General features: G+C 49.6%; 1 protein-coding gene across 1 annotated transcript in view; it reads left to right on the forward strand.

Annotated features, from left to right (window-relative positions):
• Positions 1-1,187: 1,187 nt before the first annotated feature.
• CSUI_003010 (uncharacterized protein) overlaps positions 1,188-15,201 on the forward strand; it is a gene marked incomplete at its 3' end in the record, with an annotated part of 14,123 nt that continues 109 nt past the window's right edge. Inside the window, exons 1-6 of the mRNA XM_068063208.1 lie at positions 1,188-5,265; positions 6,479-6,548; positions 6,997-7,068; positions 8,287-8,494; positions 9,047-10,459; positions 11,031-15,201. The exon at positions 11,031-15,201 is cut by the window's right edge and continues 109 nt beyond it. Of these exons, the coding sequence (XP_067924818.1) occupies positions 1,901-5,265; positions 6,479-6,548; positions 6,997-7,068; positions 8,287-8,494; positions 9,047-10,459; positions 11,031-15,201 (9,299 nt within the window). The 5' untranslated portion in view covers positions 1,188-1,900. The remainder of the gene's footprint in view (positions 5,266-6,478; positions 6,549-6,996; positions 7,069-8,286; positions 8,495-9,046; positions 10,460-11,030) is intronic.

Raw genomic sequence — 15,201 nt, forward strand, 5'->3', positions numbered from 1 at the left:
GCTCTACAGGACAGTGGGACGGCAGCAGCAGTCCAGTCTTTTCATGGACAACCACTCAATTACTTAGGCTTTCGAGACGTTGCCAGGGTGTAGCAACAAGGTAAAAGATGAGAGATACGGGCCAGTGTCCCTCTGCGCTAGGCGTGGAGGAGAAAGCTTTCTTCAGTCTGATGGTCTCTGGGCGCATAGTCCTGGTATCGTGCAGCTCGATTGCCTGTCCTACTCACGACCATTACTCACCCCTGAAGTAGCGCAGCTGCGCACGATGTTACGGAGCTACTCCCTTCTTAAAGCACCTCTTGGGCCGTTCGCATTGCTAGTTTCAGCCGTAGGAGCTTCCTGCTGAAGACAGCGAAGACGGCACAGCGTTGTGAGCACGAGAGATGCCTGCAATCTCTCTTCTCTCGTCCTGCGCCCAGGAAAAAAGAGCTCCTGATCGAAAGTCTTCACACCCCTTCCCCGTAGCATGCCCGTGTTCGATGGAGGTACAGCAGGAGCATTCTGATAGGTCCGCGAGGTCACGGTAGCGGCACGTCCTGGACCCTCTTCCTCCAACACTAATGTGCATGTGAAGATTGCTCCTCGATCTCGAGCTTCCCTTGCATTGGCGGAGAAAGCCACACAACCTGAGTTTGTTTCAAACTCGCCTGGTGGCAAGTCAAATATCCTCTGCACACCAGCTCCTCGGCGGGAGAATTACTGTGTGGCAAAGCAATCCACTCTCCAGGAGCTCTCTAGACGGACAGCCACAACTGTATGTAAGAAGACAGAAATGGACTGGAAGGCTCGAGGTGTCAGCCACTCCTTTCTTGTCTTCGTTTCCAGGTTTTTTGCTAGCTGTTCTGAGATGTTTTTCCACCGCGTACTGTCCAGAATACACCCAGATCCCTCGCCGCGCCTCTCAGGATTAATGCGCCGCCGCCACCACACGGCACTCTACTCGGCAGCAGTAGGTCCTACGACTCGTTGAACCATCTGCCGTTTGTAGACTGAGAGACTGTACAGTTCCAAAGGATTGTGTAAAACTGACGGTGACGTGAAGAAACAAGAAGTCCAGTGCTAGCCCCCACGGCGGACGCAGGATTTCCACCCTTGCCTAACCGAGCCATACGTCGGCCCCTGCTAGTGTTCCGTCGGGCGCATCGAGACGAGTAAGGTGGTGCCCTTGCTTTCCGCAATCGATTGACTTTCGTTTTCCCCGTAGAGCTTCCGTAAGCCGGCTGCATGATGAAGAATTTGAGTGCAGTGTCACCTCCCCCCTTTTCCCCGGGACTTATCTTCCGTTTCTGTCACACCGAACTTCCGTTTTTTCGTCACTCCGACCGGGCCGTCTCCTTAGCTTTCTGCCAGCGCAATGAACAGCAGCTGCACATCCTACGGTGGAAGTGTTGAGGACGCCTGTGGCTGGTTATTTCTCGGTTTTCGTGTAGGAAAGGGAAACAAACCGTGCACAGTCGTGCAGCGAAAAATGATTCTTGTCACGGAGTGAGTGCGGGATTCTTGACTGTCATGTCACACCTCCGGGGGACAGCTAGCAGAGTAGCTTCTCTCTCCCGCGCTCTTTCTTAGCTTCAGCGCGTGAGTTCTAGGTCATCAACAATGCCCAACTTTGAGGGGATCGATTTCTGTGTGACTCTCTAACTTTCGTATTTCCTCGCTGTCGTTGGAGTTCCTCCTCACCTTCGCTGCCGGCGACAGGTCTGCCCAGTCTTTTCCTCTAAGCAGTTCTGAGGGAAGCAAGCCCCGCGTTCTTCTGCCACTCAAACGGGATTATCTTCTTTCAGTTCGTAGTGTCAGATACGTGGTGTGCTTTTGAGGTCCCGCATGGATTCATCCGATCTTCCTCCATCTTGTAGCTTCCCCCTCATGCTGTGTGGGCACTGAAACAAACTTCATCGAGATGGCAAGTTTCCCAACTTCATATCTCCCAGCTAGTCCACTGTCATCTCCGCCTTCTCTTCTTGATCCGCTTCCATCTCCATCCGCGTCTTCAACCCCCTCTCACGACGGGGGTGCATCGTTTCCCTTTCTTGGGCTCAGCCCTTTAAGTGCTTTCCCTCCATCACCTGTCTCCGTAGGGTCTTCATTCAATCCTTATTCACCTCCTCCGATCTCCCGCACTCATGCGACAAGCGGGGGTGGAATCCCGTATTCATTAGCTGGCATAGCGGGGCCAGGGTTACCTTGTTCTCCTGCGCATCCGACTACGCCGTTTCTTCTTCACAGTGGCCCGGTAGGACGTACACTTCGGCGTGAAGAAGGTGCTAGGCACCACCCATACCAGCAGCAGGAGTCTTCGGGGCTTCGAACTCTCTCCAACTCTCCAGGTGTACATGAAAGGAGAAGACATGGGAGAGGGGGAGACCGTGAGGCCTCTCGTTCCAGGCGCCAATCTGTCGAAGGAGAGAGACAAGAAACGCATAGAAATGGATACGTTAACAATGTTCCAGCTACTGACATCTCTCCCCCTTTCCCTTCATCTGACCAAAAGTATAAGACCCAAGAAGATGAAATGGGTCCCCGGCCCTCAGGCTCTTCTCCAAAGCGCCGTAGAGAGTCATCCCTGTCTGCTATCCTCAATCGAATTGGCCTTTCGTGCTGTGAATCTCCAGGGAATTTTATCACTCCGCGGTGTGACCAGCTTTCTGATACTCACGTAGACACCTCACAGGAGGAGAACATACACCATGGAAAGGCTTCAAGGAAAGTAGCGCCGTCTCAACATGTACAAGTTCCATCGCTTGCATCGTCTCCTTCCCCTTCAGATGGACATTCTGTACAAGTGCTCAAAATCACTTCATCGTGGTGTTTAACTGGGGCTCCATCCTCTTCTCGGCGACGTACTCTCAGTGTTGATCGTATCTATGTGCCGTCGTCGTCTCTATCTCAAGACAATAGAGGAGATCATGCGAGTTCGTCTACTCCTTCTTCTCATCATATGACTTTCTTCAATGGCCAAAAAGATGAAATGTCCCCAGTGTTACAACAACCTTTCACACATCTTCAGAGGACTGAGAGTAGAGGTGGTGCTGACGCTTATCGTCGGCGAGCTTATTCTCTTTCGGGAAGAGAAGCCTTTCATCTTGCTCCCTCTTTTTCTCTCTTGAACCCCTCGGGAGAATCTCCAGAATCTCATCCCCAGGTGACCGGCAATGCCTCTCAACCAGGAGGGGTGGGCGGCCCTGTCCCTGGAGTCGCCGACTCATCTCCATCTTTCTTCGTTTCTTCTTCGTTGGATGTCTCTCCGACAGAACAACGAGGCAGGACAAGAGGAAGGAAAGCTGTGCGAGACGATACAGCAGGCCGTAATACACGGGCGTGCTCCCTTTGGGCCTGTTGCTGTGCAGAAGGGCAGGAGAGTGTTTTCCTGGATACTTCTCGCACTGCCGGCAGTTCTAAAGGAGGCGAAGTGTATCGAGGCCGGCCTCTTACTAGAGGAGATGTTGAGAGAGGAGGACGTTTTGCATCTGTAGGTGGAGGGGTCAATGACTACTATTCATCCCTTCCTCAGATGGCTTACCCACTCGCTTCTTTAGACAGTAGTCAGTTCCGCACAATGAGCGAAAGAAGGTGGGATGATGGGACTCTAAGGATGAATGGAGAGAGGGCCCCAGGAGGCTTAGCGCTAGGAGGGAGGGGGGGAGGTCAAGAAGGATCTTCTGATCCCTTTCTAGGGCATAGTAGTGAGAACTCACAGAGAAGCTCAGTGTATCTCATTCCTCAATGGTTCAAATGTGATGCACAAACGGTAGGTGCAGATACACCGGAAAGTCCCTCTCCGCCTTCACTCCTTGGATGGAGGGATCTCAAAGAAGGTGTTCAAGAGAAGAGAAAATCACCTCCTTCCATCGAACAGATTCAAGCTCTCTGTCAAGTTCTCTTTGTTGGTGTTCCAGTGGGGGATTCTCTTGGTGAATCTGATGAAAAAGAAAGACAAAAAGAAAGGATTAAGAAAGCACTTGAGCATCTCACGAGTCGACTGGTTGGTTTAGCTATGGATGTGGCAGCTCTTATGAGGTTATTCTGCGGGGGGGGAGGAGACCTTTCTAAACTCCGAGCACTCCTTCTTGTTCTTCAGGGCCTTCTTCTCTCAGCAGGAGAAGCGAGCATGAAGGATCCACGTGGGAGTCGCTATAGAAGGAAGGACGAAAGGGAAATAAAGGAAGGAACGGAGAGAGGCATGCATCGTGAGAAGATGTATTTATCTACCCGAACTCGTTCACATTTCCGACAGGTAGAGAATTTCTTAAAGGATTTGCGTGGTGTCTTACTCGATCTTATAGGAAGACGAATTGCTGGAGATAAACAGCAGGGGGCTCATCCATCTTCTCTTGGTCAACTCATGATTGATTCTACTGAGGAAGGACGTGGAGATCTTCGCGTTGTTGCTGAAGGCCTCGAGTCTCTTTCACGTCATCTCGTTCCTAGTGATGAGCAAGGCACAACACCAGCGTCACAGGATTCAGCAAGAGTTAGCACGCCATCGCTACGGAATCAGCTTCTTCAGTCGGCATTTTTACTTAAATCTCTTCTCTCTTCTCCTCCTGCGGCGGGGAAAGTCTCTTCGTCAGATATCGAGACAGCAGGAGAAGTAGGGAGTGGATCACAAAGCGGGCGGGGTGAAGATGAGAGGGTAGGAAGGTTGTTCATCACAGGGAGAGGGCAAGACGGAGAAATAAGATCGCCGCCTACAGGGACAGAGGAGGGGCATCAAGAAAGGAGACCGCCAGTAGAGACAGTGGGCCCTGAGGAACTCATACGACTGCTTTCAGGGGACATAATAAGGAGACTGTCTAGAGGGAAAGAGGGACGTGAGGAAACAAAGCGGCTGGGAGGGACAGCAGAGGATGAACAAAGAAGGCCCTATACAGGGACAACCGGGAGTGATAAAGACAAGAGATGGACATTTGTAGGCACGAGGAGCTACGAAGAGAGAAGGTCTCCCAGCGAGTTGGAGAGCCTCGGAGTGAGAAGGTCACTTCCAGGGCCAGGAAGGGGGCCGCGCATAGTCTGGACAGTGGGGAAGGAGGGAATCAGGCCAGCGGGTGTTTATACACCGGGGCGTGAGGGAAAGGCGCCGCTTATTTCGACAGGGGGAGATGACGAAAAGACAGTATATATCGAGTTAGGGGGAGACGAGGAGAGGAGACCGTTGACAGGAGAAGAAAAAGATGAAGTTCAAGGTGGTGATGACGCTGTATATGATTGGGTTTATAAGATTAATCTGAATCTAGACAACTCTGCGCTTCAGAAAAAAAATGAAGAGTAAGACGGAGGTTTCTGTTCTGTCTTCTGTCTCTACACGTCGACACGTTCGCCTCGTCCCGTCTCGTCTCAGTATCTTTCTTTCTTTCTCAGAGTTTTTCCTAGTCGCTCCCTCTCCTCTCATTCCACTGAATAACAGCGACCGCCTCTATCTTGATAGGACGTCCAGTCACTGTTGTCGCTACAGGGGGGGAGAGAATACCATGTTTCTGTGTACACATCTCTATGTAAGATGCAAGTAATCATGTGACAGTACCTCGCTCTAGAACCACCACATATCTGGCGATGTAGATCATCTTTGCTGCGTGCTTCTTCTATGTACTCCGTTGAGCAGAGGGGGGGGGGCAGGAGGTGTTCACCGCTAGTTAGACGTCTGTGTGTTTATCTCACGATTTCTATGTCTCTATATGTCTCCCGAGAAGAAGGTAGTTCGATCAGCTGAGCTTGACTGGTGAGAGACGTCAAGCCAAATGTACACATGAAGTCATGTGTCTTTCCATCTAGGCAGCTATGTCTAATTCGACAATATAACGTTTCAGCATCTTCTTCTCCAAGATCACTCATGTATATGTTATTTTTCTCTCTATCTATGCCTTTATATCTGTATGTTCTATACATCCGTCGGTTGGACAGACTCTCCTACTCAACAACGGCCCATGTACACCCATACTAAGAAAGCTTATTCTTGTTCTCTTGACGGAGGCAGTCTTCGAATGCCTATGTTTCCCTTTAGAGAAACTCTTCTGTCTTCTCGTCTGTCTCCTCTTTACCTTAGAATGCAATCATAGTCGACCTACTACATCCAGCCTTCCCACTGTCAACTTCCCCTGCTGTGTGAGAGATGAAGACCTTCAGAAGCATGTCTTGCCACACAGTAGAGATCTTCATCAAAGAGAGACGTGCTGTCACATGTTGTTGTTGGTATGGCGTGGGTGAGCTCGGCGTTCTGTCACTCTTTGTGTATCTGCTGGTAGAAGGGCGCTGAATGAGCTCATGCAAGATTTCCGAAAGTGGCGGTATCGGATACCTCCTGAGGACATAAATACTGACAAACCTCCGGTTTTATTTGGCATAACTTTCAACACCGCATAGGAGGTTAAGAAGTTCTCCCTTGTTAGTGTTCGTATTTATGTTTGTTTCTCTTCGTTCGATAGGGTGGTTCTGTAGTGTCGATCTCACACACAGTCTTCATCTTCTGTTACGATTTCACCAGGCTGGAGGAATCTTTAGCAAATAAAAGGAAACGTCTAGAGGAGGCTCTAAAAGAGGCTGCTTTATTACGAGTAAGCAAATGACCTCGAAGACTTCTACTGTCTTCTCACTCATGATGTCTATACACCGGAGTATATCTTGTCTCTCCCTGAGAAGCTTTTCGTAACACTTCGACACTCCAAGACTCCAGCTCACAATTCTCGTATGTGTATGTATGTGTATTCGTTAAATCTGCATGCATGTATATATCTCTTTCTATCTATGTATGTATAGGTCTAAAATCTCTTTGTAGTCAGTTTCGATTGGCAGGGCTTGTGGCAGGGAGGGAGTGAGCCACAAGCACGTCTTTTCAATAGAGCCTTCGTTTCCCACCATGGATTCAGACACCTATGTATATATCGTATGCAGCACACGTATATCTTCCTTTGCTACTCTTCGGCGGCGTCCTCGTATCTATCTAGTGTTTACGAAGTCTTCATCTCATCACTGTGCTTCCCTCTGTTGTTTTTTGTGACGCAGTGGTTATGCGAACAGCTGGCAGACTGGAACGGAAGTCATAAGAAGCGATCGGAACTTCTCGATTCTCTCTTCGTAAGTTGCGCGAATCGATACGGTGTCGTACATTCGTGCTGGCGGCCTCCTTCCGGGGTGGTGGGTGATACTGGTGATAATGCTCTGAAGTCGGGGTGTCTAAGAAGGAGGCAATCTAAACGAACTACCTCTCTTGAGATCTTCTTCGTTTTCTTTCGCATCTCTCTGTTGACTACCTATTCGTAAACATTTGTATGATAACTGTTGATAGGTTCTTAGCATTCGAAGCAGTACGGAAAGGAGAAACAGAAGAAACAGCTTCTCCCAATTCGAGGTCATCCTGCCGGCCCTATCGGCTGGAGTAGTGGTCGTTACCACTACGACTAGTGTAGGGAGATAAGTGCATTGAGTTCATCTGTCTTCGAGTTTTGTATCCTCAGCAAGATAGAGATGTATAGATACTCTATATGTAAAGAGAGAAGGGGAGAGCTACAAAGTCACCATTATGCATCTATGTGCGCATGCGCCGTGCTCGTAAGAAAGTCTCTGCTGGTGTGAAAGTTGGGTGTATGCAGAGGAGGCTTGTGGCCGTTTTCCATTATTTTCAAATGAGAGAAGTCCAAGAAGAGAGGAAGAGTTCTTCAGTAGCTTGGTGACCAGTCATCTAACCGAATGTCTAGTAGAAGTAGTAGCGGATCGTCCGGGAGTTACTATGGTCGAACATACTATTCGACAGTTGAGACAACTTAATTTTGAAAGGATACAACCACCGATGGAATTCTTGTGTCTTTACATGCAAATGAAGATGAGAGAGAGATAAAAGTCTCTTTCACTCTGATCAGGTGTTCGGTAATTGACGTTTTAGAAGATTCAAGAAACCTTCGCTTTACATGTGTCGATTGGCTGTTAGTTACCGAAGGGGGCGTAGTAGCAGTAGGAGTAGAACGCATCCTTTTCAACATTCCCGGGGGTTCCGATCTAGCCATATTGTGATACCTTCAGTATCATTTAGAATATCCCTCTAAATATTCTGTCTATTTCAGGAAAGGGCCTCTTGTACGTCTGAGGTGCATCCATATTAGGTGAAGTCCTAATCCCACCCGGCCGCACAAGTTGAAGAAGCATGAATCTGTCCCTTAAAACATTCCGAAGACGTCTCCTGATAAGAAGGCCTAGCTTGTACATTCTTTTGTCTGGGGCCCACTTCGCGTGTTGTACGTCGCATGTCTTGGGTGTAGTGTATGTTTTATGTATTTGTCTATCTGTCTGTGTGTTCAGCCTCTCTTGCGGCGTCTTCGTGCTCTCCAAGGCATATTGAAGAAATGCAGTTGTCTCTATCATCGGGAGGAAGATAAGCTAGGGGGGACGTATGAGGACGATGACGACGGTACGCCTGATTCAAAGTCAGGAGGAGGACAAGGGTTTAGGAATGTCTCGAAAATCGTTCGAGAGCCTGTTGTTCCGGATGTAAAGCCTGTTGGATATGGTAAGAGCTAAAAACGCACTCTTATCAATAACGCATGCAGATAGATATATGATAGATCAAGGATAGATAGATAGATATAGATAGATAGATAATGTGAGTTGACTGCTGCCCACGTACGACGGCCGCCTGAAAACTGCAGGGTGTTGCCTGTGTATTATCAAAGCATTTCACATTTTGAAGACTTCAAATCGACGGGTGCGCGTGCTTGTATAAAATGGGAGTCGATTCTCGATCATACGCTCTTCCTGCATGGGTCGGCATACGTAGGCTATCTATCCTAGTGTATAGCAGGAGGGTCTATGCGGTCGCCATCCTCCAGGGAGCCGTTCAGCGGTGAACCCTTGTGAATCATCTCATTTTCTCTCTTCCTCTGTCTTGTGTTCTGCTGTGCCTTTCTATGTGAGGATCAAGGTAAGAATGGCCGTGTCACCAGATACCCATCTTCTATCTATCTATCTATCGTTAGCCCATTCTGTGTACCAGTCTATCGTTAGTCTCTTCTTTCTATCCACTTATCTATCTATCCATCTGTCTCGTGTTTGTTGTCTTCAGCGGATAATGTCTTTTTTGCGTCGTTGAGATCTTCGAGTCCTATCCGATTTCCTTCGAGGTCTCCCTCGGGGACTCCTGGTGGTGGAAGCCGTTCACCTCGGAGTATGTCACCTTCGCCTTCTCGACTGGCGCGCGACAAGAGTTTTTCTTTCAAAAAGACACTCGAGAGCCGGGATGGGAGTGATAAAAGAAGTCTCTCCTTGACTCCTCCGGTTCATCATGCCTCTTCTCTTCCTCCACCGCCAAAGCCTAAACATGCAGATGGAGGGACAAGTATTCATAGGTCGAAGACAGCAAGTCCATCTGGACGAAAGTTTTCTTCTCCCTCATTCTCCAGAGATCATAGCACTGGGGGGAGGAAGAGTGGTGAGGCTCAAGCAGGGTCTGGAGGAGGTGTACGCACACCGCGATCTCCTCGTGCATCATCTGTTCGAGGATCGTCTCCACGGCCCACCTCTCCTTCAGCATTCTCCGCTGGAGGTGGCGAAAAGAGTCCTGGTAGACTTCCCGTCCCTGGGTCTGGCCATACAGAAGGGACGTCGAAGCGTCGAAATGTCTCTGCTCCCCCGACAGGAGGTAGAGGAGAAACTCGCGGGAAACAACAGCAAGAAGAAGATAAGACCAAGAAGAAGAAACCGACTGTGCCGGCGCTTTCTCTCAAAGTTCTAACGACACGTCGTTCTCGAAGTCCTTCTCCATCGAATGCCTCTTCTGTTGTAGACGATGCTTCGCCACGTCGCAGTCGTCGTGAGAAGACAGATGATTCCTCCTCCTGCCCTAAGAGCCCTAAAGAGCCAGGGCGAGGCGTGACGGAGAGCAAAACAAAAAGCCGTCCCACATCCAAGGACAAAGAAGAACAAGCCCGGAGGAAGTTTTGGAGAATCAGTAGTGGTGCTAGTAGCGGGGGGTCTTCATCGCATTCGTTTTCATTCGAAGACTTTTTGAAACACCGGGGAGGTAGCCGAGACTCTAATGTAGCCCGCCGCACGGACAGTAAGTATAGCGACCAAGGCGGGTCTACCTTAGATCAAGGAGGTGAGGGGGATCTAACTATGGATGAAACAGGGGGGTTTCATGGGGGAGATCTTGAGCGGTTATTTCATCTCGTGAAAGAAGATTGGAGTCCTGATGACCCGTCAGCCAAAAAGACGGAGCTTGAGGTCTTTAAACAGATCGTATCATTCCTAGATAGAGAAGAAAATCAACGGGTGATTCCTCCTGACTATAATAATGAAGCTGTCAAGAAGTGTGTTAACGTGAAGCATCTCTTACCGAGTAGCGCAAAAGGCTCTCTGTCTCTAGCTCTAGAGGACCCAAACGAAATGAAGCCCGAGGAAAGAAAACTCAGGACTATGGTGTCATTCATCGATGGACTGACGAAACTTCTTGCAAAGACCAATAAAGAAGACCCAGGTAGGTTCAAGGAAGCGGGGTAGGAAGGAATGAGACGAGACTCAGGGAGGGCAGGGGGTGGTGATGTCTCCGTGTGTCAGGGCATATGCTTCTCAAAGGGGAGAGAGAGACTGAAGGAGTGAATGTTTTTCTTTCGGTAGTATAGCTGCCTTTCTCTTTCTCAGCCGTAGAAGGCTGAAGTGCTTCCTCGCCCTCGGCAGGTCATGAGGGTAAGAGGGGTGCAGTGCTCGTTAGATAGAGATGTCTATCTATGATCATCGTCGTCTTCATCGATGGCGTCTCGACCACACTTAGGACTGTTTGAAGGAGAGACTTCCTTCTTTCGTTAGCTTGCCTATCACTGGAGAGCTACATCTGCTGATTGAGACTTCTTCCTGAGGTATGGCGTAATATAGCCAACACACAAATGCCCATAGGGGTGAGAAGAGAATAGAATAGTCTGAACAACCTAGAAGAGCCTTTCCTTGCTCGGGTTGTCTCTCTCTTTCTCTTGTTCTCGCAAGATAGCTAGCCATGTAGATCCGATCTGCCTATTCTTGTTTCGTGTTTATGATGTGTCTCTGGTGTGTAGTTTTACCGCTCATCAAGCCTCTCATTCAATGCGGAGAACAAGCTGAAGTCGATCAGTGTGACCTGAGTATTCATTTCGGTCTCGAACGTCTGCGAAGACTTTTATTACTCCTTCGCCACAAGGGAAGGTCGGGGCCGCCATTGTGTCCTTCTCTTGATGAGAAGGAGGAATTTCTTAAAGTGTATGGGCCTTTCATCGGATTGGAACCAGAAGATCTTCTTCTTCCTCAGGGTGACAGGGGGGGTGTATGTCGAGACGAGACAACAACAACTCTCCTGGATGCAGGAGATCACGGCTCACGATTACCCGGGGTGATTCAGCGTGAATCTCTTGGTGGAGAAGAGGAAGGAGGTGACGGTGTCACGCCAGGTCCTTCTTCGAAGTCACTTCGAAGAGACAGTGATGGAGGTACGCCGCCCTGTGAGAATCTCTCGAGTGACCAAGGGACAGGAGAAGTACGTATTCCTAGTCAAGAAGATGATAAGAAGAAACCGACCTTTCCTACAGTTATCATTTCGACTGACGGCCAAACAAAAGTTATAAGTTCACGTGACTTCAATGAAGATGGCTCAAGCATCAATGATCTACAAGATACAGACATAGACAAGACACAGGTTGAAGGTTCCGGCAAAGTCTCACATTCTGAGAAGGAGGCGTCTGGTGATTCTCAGCAAGGAAGAAAAGGAGAAGGAGAAGGAGAAGAAGTCGGAGGAAGTCGTTCTTCTTCTGAACCAGGAGATCTCCCTAACGAAGGTGGTGTTGTGCCAGGTGCTGAAGATCATGGCAGTGAAGGTGGACTTCCAGCAGCTTGTGCCGGTGGGACTGAGAAGAAGGGAAGTGAGAGATCTCTCCATGACGGGAGATTAGGAGAAAGGGGTAGTAGTCATGACGGAATCCATGGTGTAGGCGAGGCCGGGGAGTTGTCATCATCTGATTCTTCTTCGTCTTTGCACCTTCACCTCCCGGGGGGGGGTGTGCGAGTCATGCCTGATCTTCGAGGTCTAAGTCAGTATGGTCCTATTTGTCTTGATGCCGCTCAATATCCGACCATCCCGCCTCTTCAAAACTTCTTTCAGTCGAGATCAAATGTTGGTACGCTCTCTGGTCCTGTTCTGCGAACAGTAGGAGGAGGAAAGCTCCCCGCTGCAGGAACGTCACCAACAGGATTGCATGCGTTCCGGAATGGCCCATTAGGCAGACTTCCAAGCACGACTTTTTCTGTTATCTCTTCTTCTACACAGAAAGGAGGAGGACCGGTGAGCGGTAACACTAGGGAAGCAAAGTTGGGAGAAGAGACGGCTTCGCCACGGGACAGTCATCCCAGAGAGCCAGGGAGCTCCGTCTCTTCTTCATCGCCTTTACCACCCCCTTATGCTCTGCTTCCCCCATGGTTACAAGCTTTACCGGAGGACTTTGATGTAACTCAGCTAAGAACGACTCCTCCTCCTCCTCCTGCGTTTTCGCTTCTCCCTGCTCCTCGTACTTCTTCCTCAGGAAGTTTAGAGGGCCGTGAACAGCACCAACAGCCATACGGAGGGGAAGAGAAGGGGGCGGGATCATGCGGACGAAGTGATTCCAGTGGATCTGCCACCCTAGGAAGATCACACTCGCAGCGGTTACGATGGGTTCCTTGTGTTGTTTGGGCCCCCGTTGCTGAGGGAGACGACGAGACGGAAGAAGAGGAAAAGGAGAAGGAGACACCGGGTAGGGATGGTGTCTCCTCTTCCGCGGTGTCGGGTGTTTCACCTGGTGGCAGGTCTACGAGGCACACGCAGGGACCTAGGCAGGGAGGGGCAAGTAAAGGGACGCTACCGGGTCATGAGAGACAGCAGCAGGCGAGCAAGGGAGATATGATGAGTCCTAGATCACGACTGAAGAAAGGGGGTGTGGAATATGAAGGTGGAAGGTCTGTCTCTTCTCCGCGTTCCATGTTTTCTCCACGTACTCTTTCTCCGCGTTCTTCTACCTCTCTCCAGCAGTCAGGAAGTGCCGGCGGTTTTCAAGGTGGTAGTAGTAGTCCTAGGAGGAGTAGTGGGCCGCCAACAGCCTTAAGGAGAGGAAGCCAGCAAGGTGGGAGAGAAGACGGCCAAACAGTAGGAGGAGGGGGCGGACAAGGGAAAGGAGATGAACAGAGAGGACAAGTAGATATGAGGAGAAAATCTGTCAATAGACAAGGCATGCCGGAGATCTTCGTGAGAGATGTCAGTGGATCTCATCAACACGGAAGAGGTGGAGATGAAGATGGCGTGATAGACAAGGAGGGTCGCACGACCTTGGCAGGTCAGAGATATCACTCCCCCGGTAATGTCGATTCGTTATCACGACGAGGAATGAGCTTACAAGACCATAAAAGGAAAGGCGGAGAACAAGGAGGAGAAGGAGGGAGTGGGACAGACATCCTCGCAGGGAGTCAGCCAGTGCATGCGAAAACTCATCCCCTTGGTAGTGTCACCATAAGAAGAGTATCTGTAAGTCGTGAACCCTCCACAATGATGGGAAGAAGCCAGCCTGGAAGTCCTCGTGGAAAGGAAGGACAAGGCAGATTGATGGGAGAAGACTTATCGCGGCGACGTCGGGGGGATGTGAATGACAGCGGAAAGAGTGAGAATCACGCTAGCGACCGAACGCTAAGTAGTAGTCCTACTAGGGCCACCCGCCTTTCTTTCAGCTCGAAGAGCCGAGGAGAAAGAGAAATAGATGGTGAGGATGACCGAACCTTTGAAGGAGGGAAGAGTTGTGGTGTATATGGTCCTCCTCGCAACAGAGGTAGCGGGGGTGTCCCTGGGGGCTATGAAGGCCTCCTACTACGTGATCAGACAATAGATGAAGAGGGTGGTGCGGGCCCAGACAGCCCGAGACTGAATGGCTTTATGAGTCGTGAAGAGGGAGAAGACGGATGGGCTAATGGCCACTTTAGAACAAGAGGAGACAGCTGTACCTCCATCGGTGATGAATTTCTAGAGGAAGGAGGACGTGGAAGTATGGGCGGTAGTGCATCGAGACAATGGACAGGAAAGATGTCTCTTGACGGAGACGGGGAATATCATCTCCCTCGACCTATGGTAAGCGAAGGAGAGGGAAGAGGAGGCGGGAGACGAGGAGGAGGAGAAGGTGAGGGAAGAGAAGATGACGAGGGGGATGAAGATGAAGAAACATTGAAAGAACTCTTAGCACAGACAATACGAGATCTACAAAATCTTGATCATGAGATCTACTTCACAGAACGTATAGCCCGAGAGGCAGACGAAATTGCCAAAGAGAAAGCCGCTGAGAAAGATGAACTCGAGAAACAACTTGAAGAAGAAGAAAAGAAGGTCGTAGCCGATGATGATGACGACGAGGAAGATGAAGAGGATGATGACGAAGATGAAGGAGGAGACGATGAAGATCTAGGGATCTTGGAAGATGACGGTGAAGAAGAGGTAGAGGAAGAAGGAGAAGATGATGAAGAGGGGGGAGAAGAAGAAGGGGATGAAGAAGAGGAAGAAGAAGAAGACAACGATGAGGATGCTGACGTAGCAGGAGGAGGAGAAGGAGCTGCCGCCGGATCGGATGATGGGTTGGAGAAAACTTCAGATGACAGCAGTAGTAGTGGTAGTGTTCCTTCTCTTAGCAATGATATTACAAAGAAGAAGAAGACCCAAGGAGGCGAAGAAGGGGGAGATACGGAGGACGATGTCTTTTCAGCTGTAAGAAAGATTGAGGGGCAGGTGAAGAAAGCAGCATCATGGGCAGATAGCGCACCAAAGAAGAGACTTGCGTCAGGAGAATATGACGATAAGATATTTTTGAGTAAAGAACGTTCATCGAGTTCCATAGGATCTCCAAAGTTGAATAAAGAGATGAGCCGGACAGACAGTAGTAGTAGTAGTAGCACGACGACAAAGAGGGTTGGCTCCTCATCAGCTATGAAGGACATGAGTAGGTCAGCAAGTCTTGGAAAGCCTGGGAGAAAAGGAAGTAAGAAGATGGTGAAGCTAAGTAAGAAGAGAACAATAGAAGGAGAAGCAGGAGCGTCGTCAAGTACAAAGACACGTCCGCTGAAGAGAAGTGCGACAATGGCACCAACACGATCTCATCATCCTCTTGAGAGGAAAGCAACGAAGAAAGTCCCTTCTTCCGGAGGAGGAGGAGCTTCGATGAAGAAGAAGAAAACGAAGAAGAAGACGAA

Source organism: Cystoisospora suis (assembly GCF_002600585.1).
Source record: "Cystoisospora suis strain Wien I chromosome Unknown contig_1272, whole genome shotgun sequence".
Classification (NCBI taxonomy): domain Eukaryota; phylum Apicomplexa; class Conoidasida; order Eucoccidiorida; family Sarcocystidae; genus Cystoisospora; species Cystoisospora suis.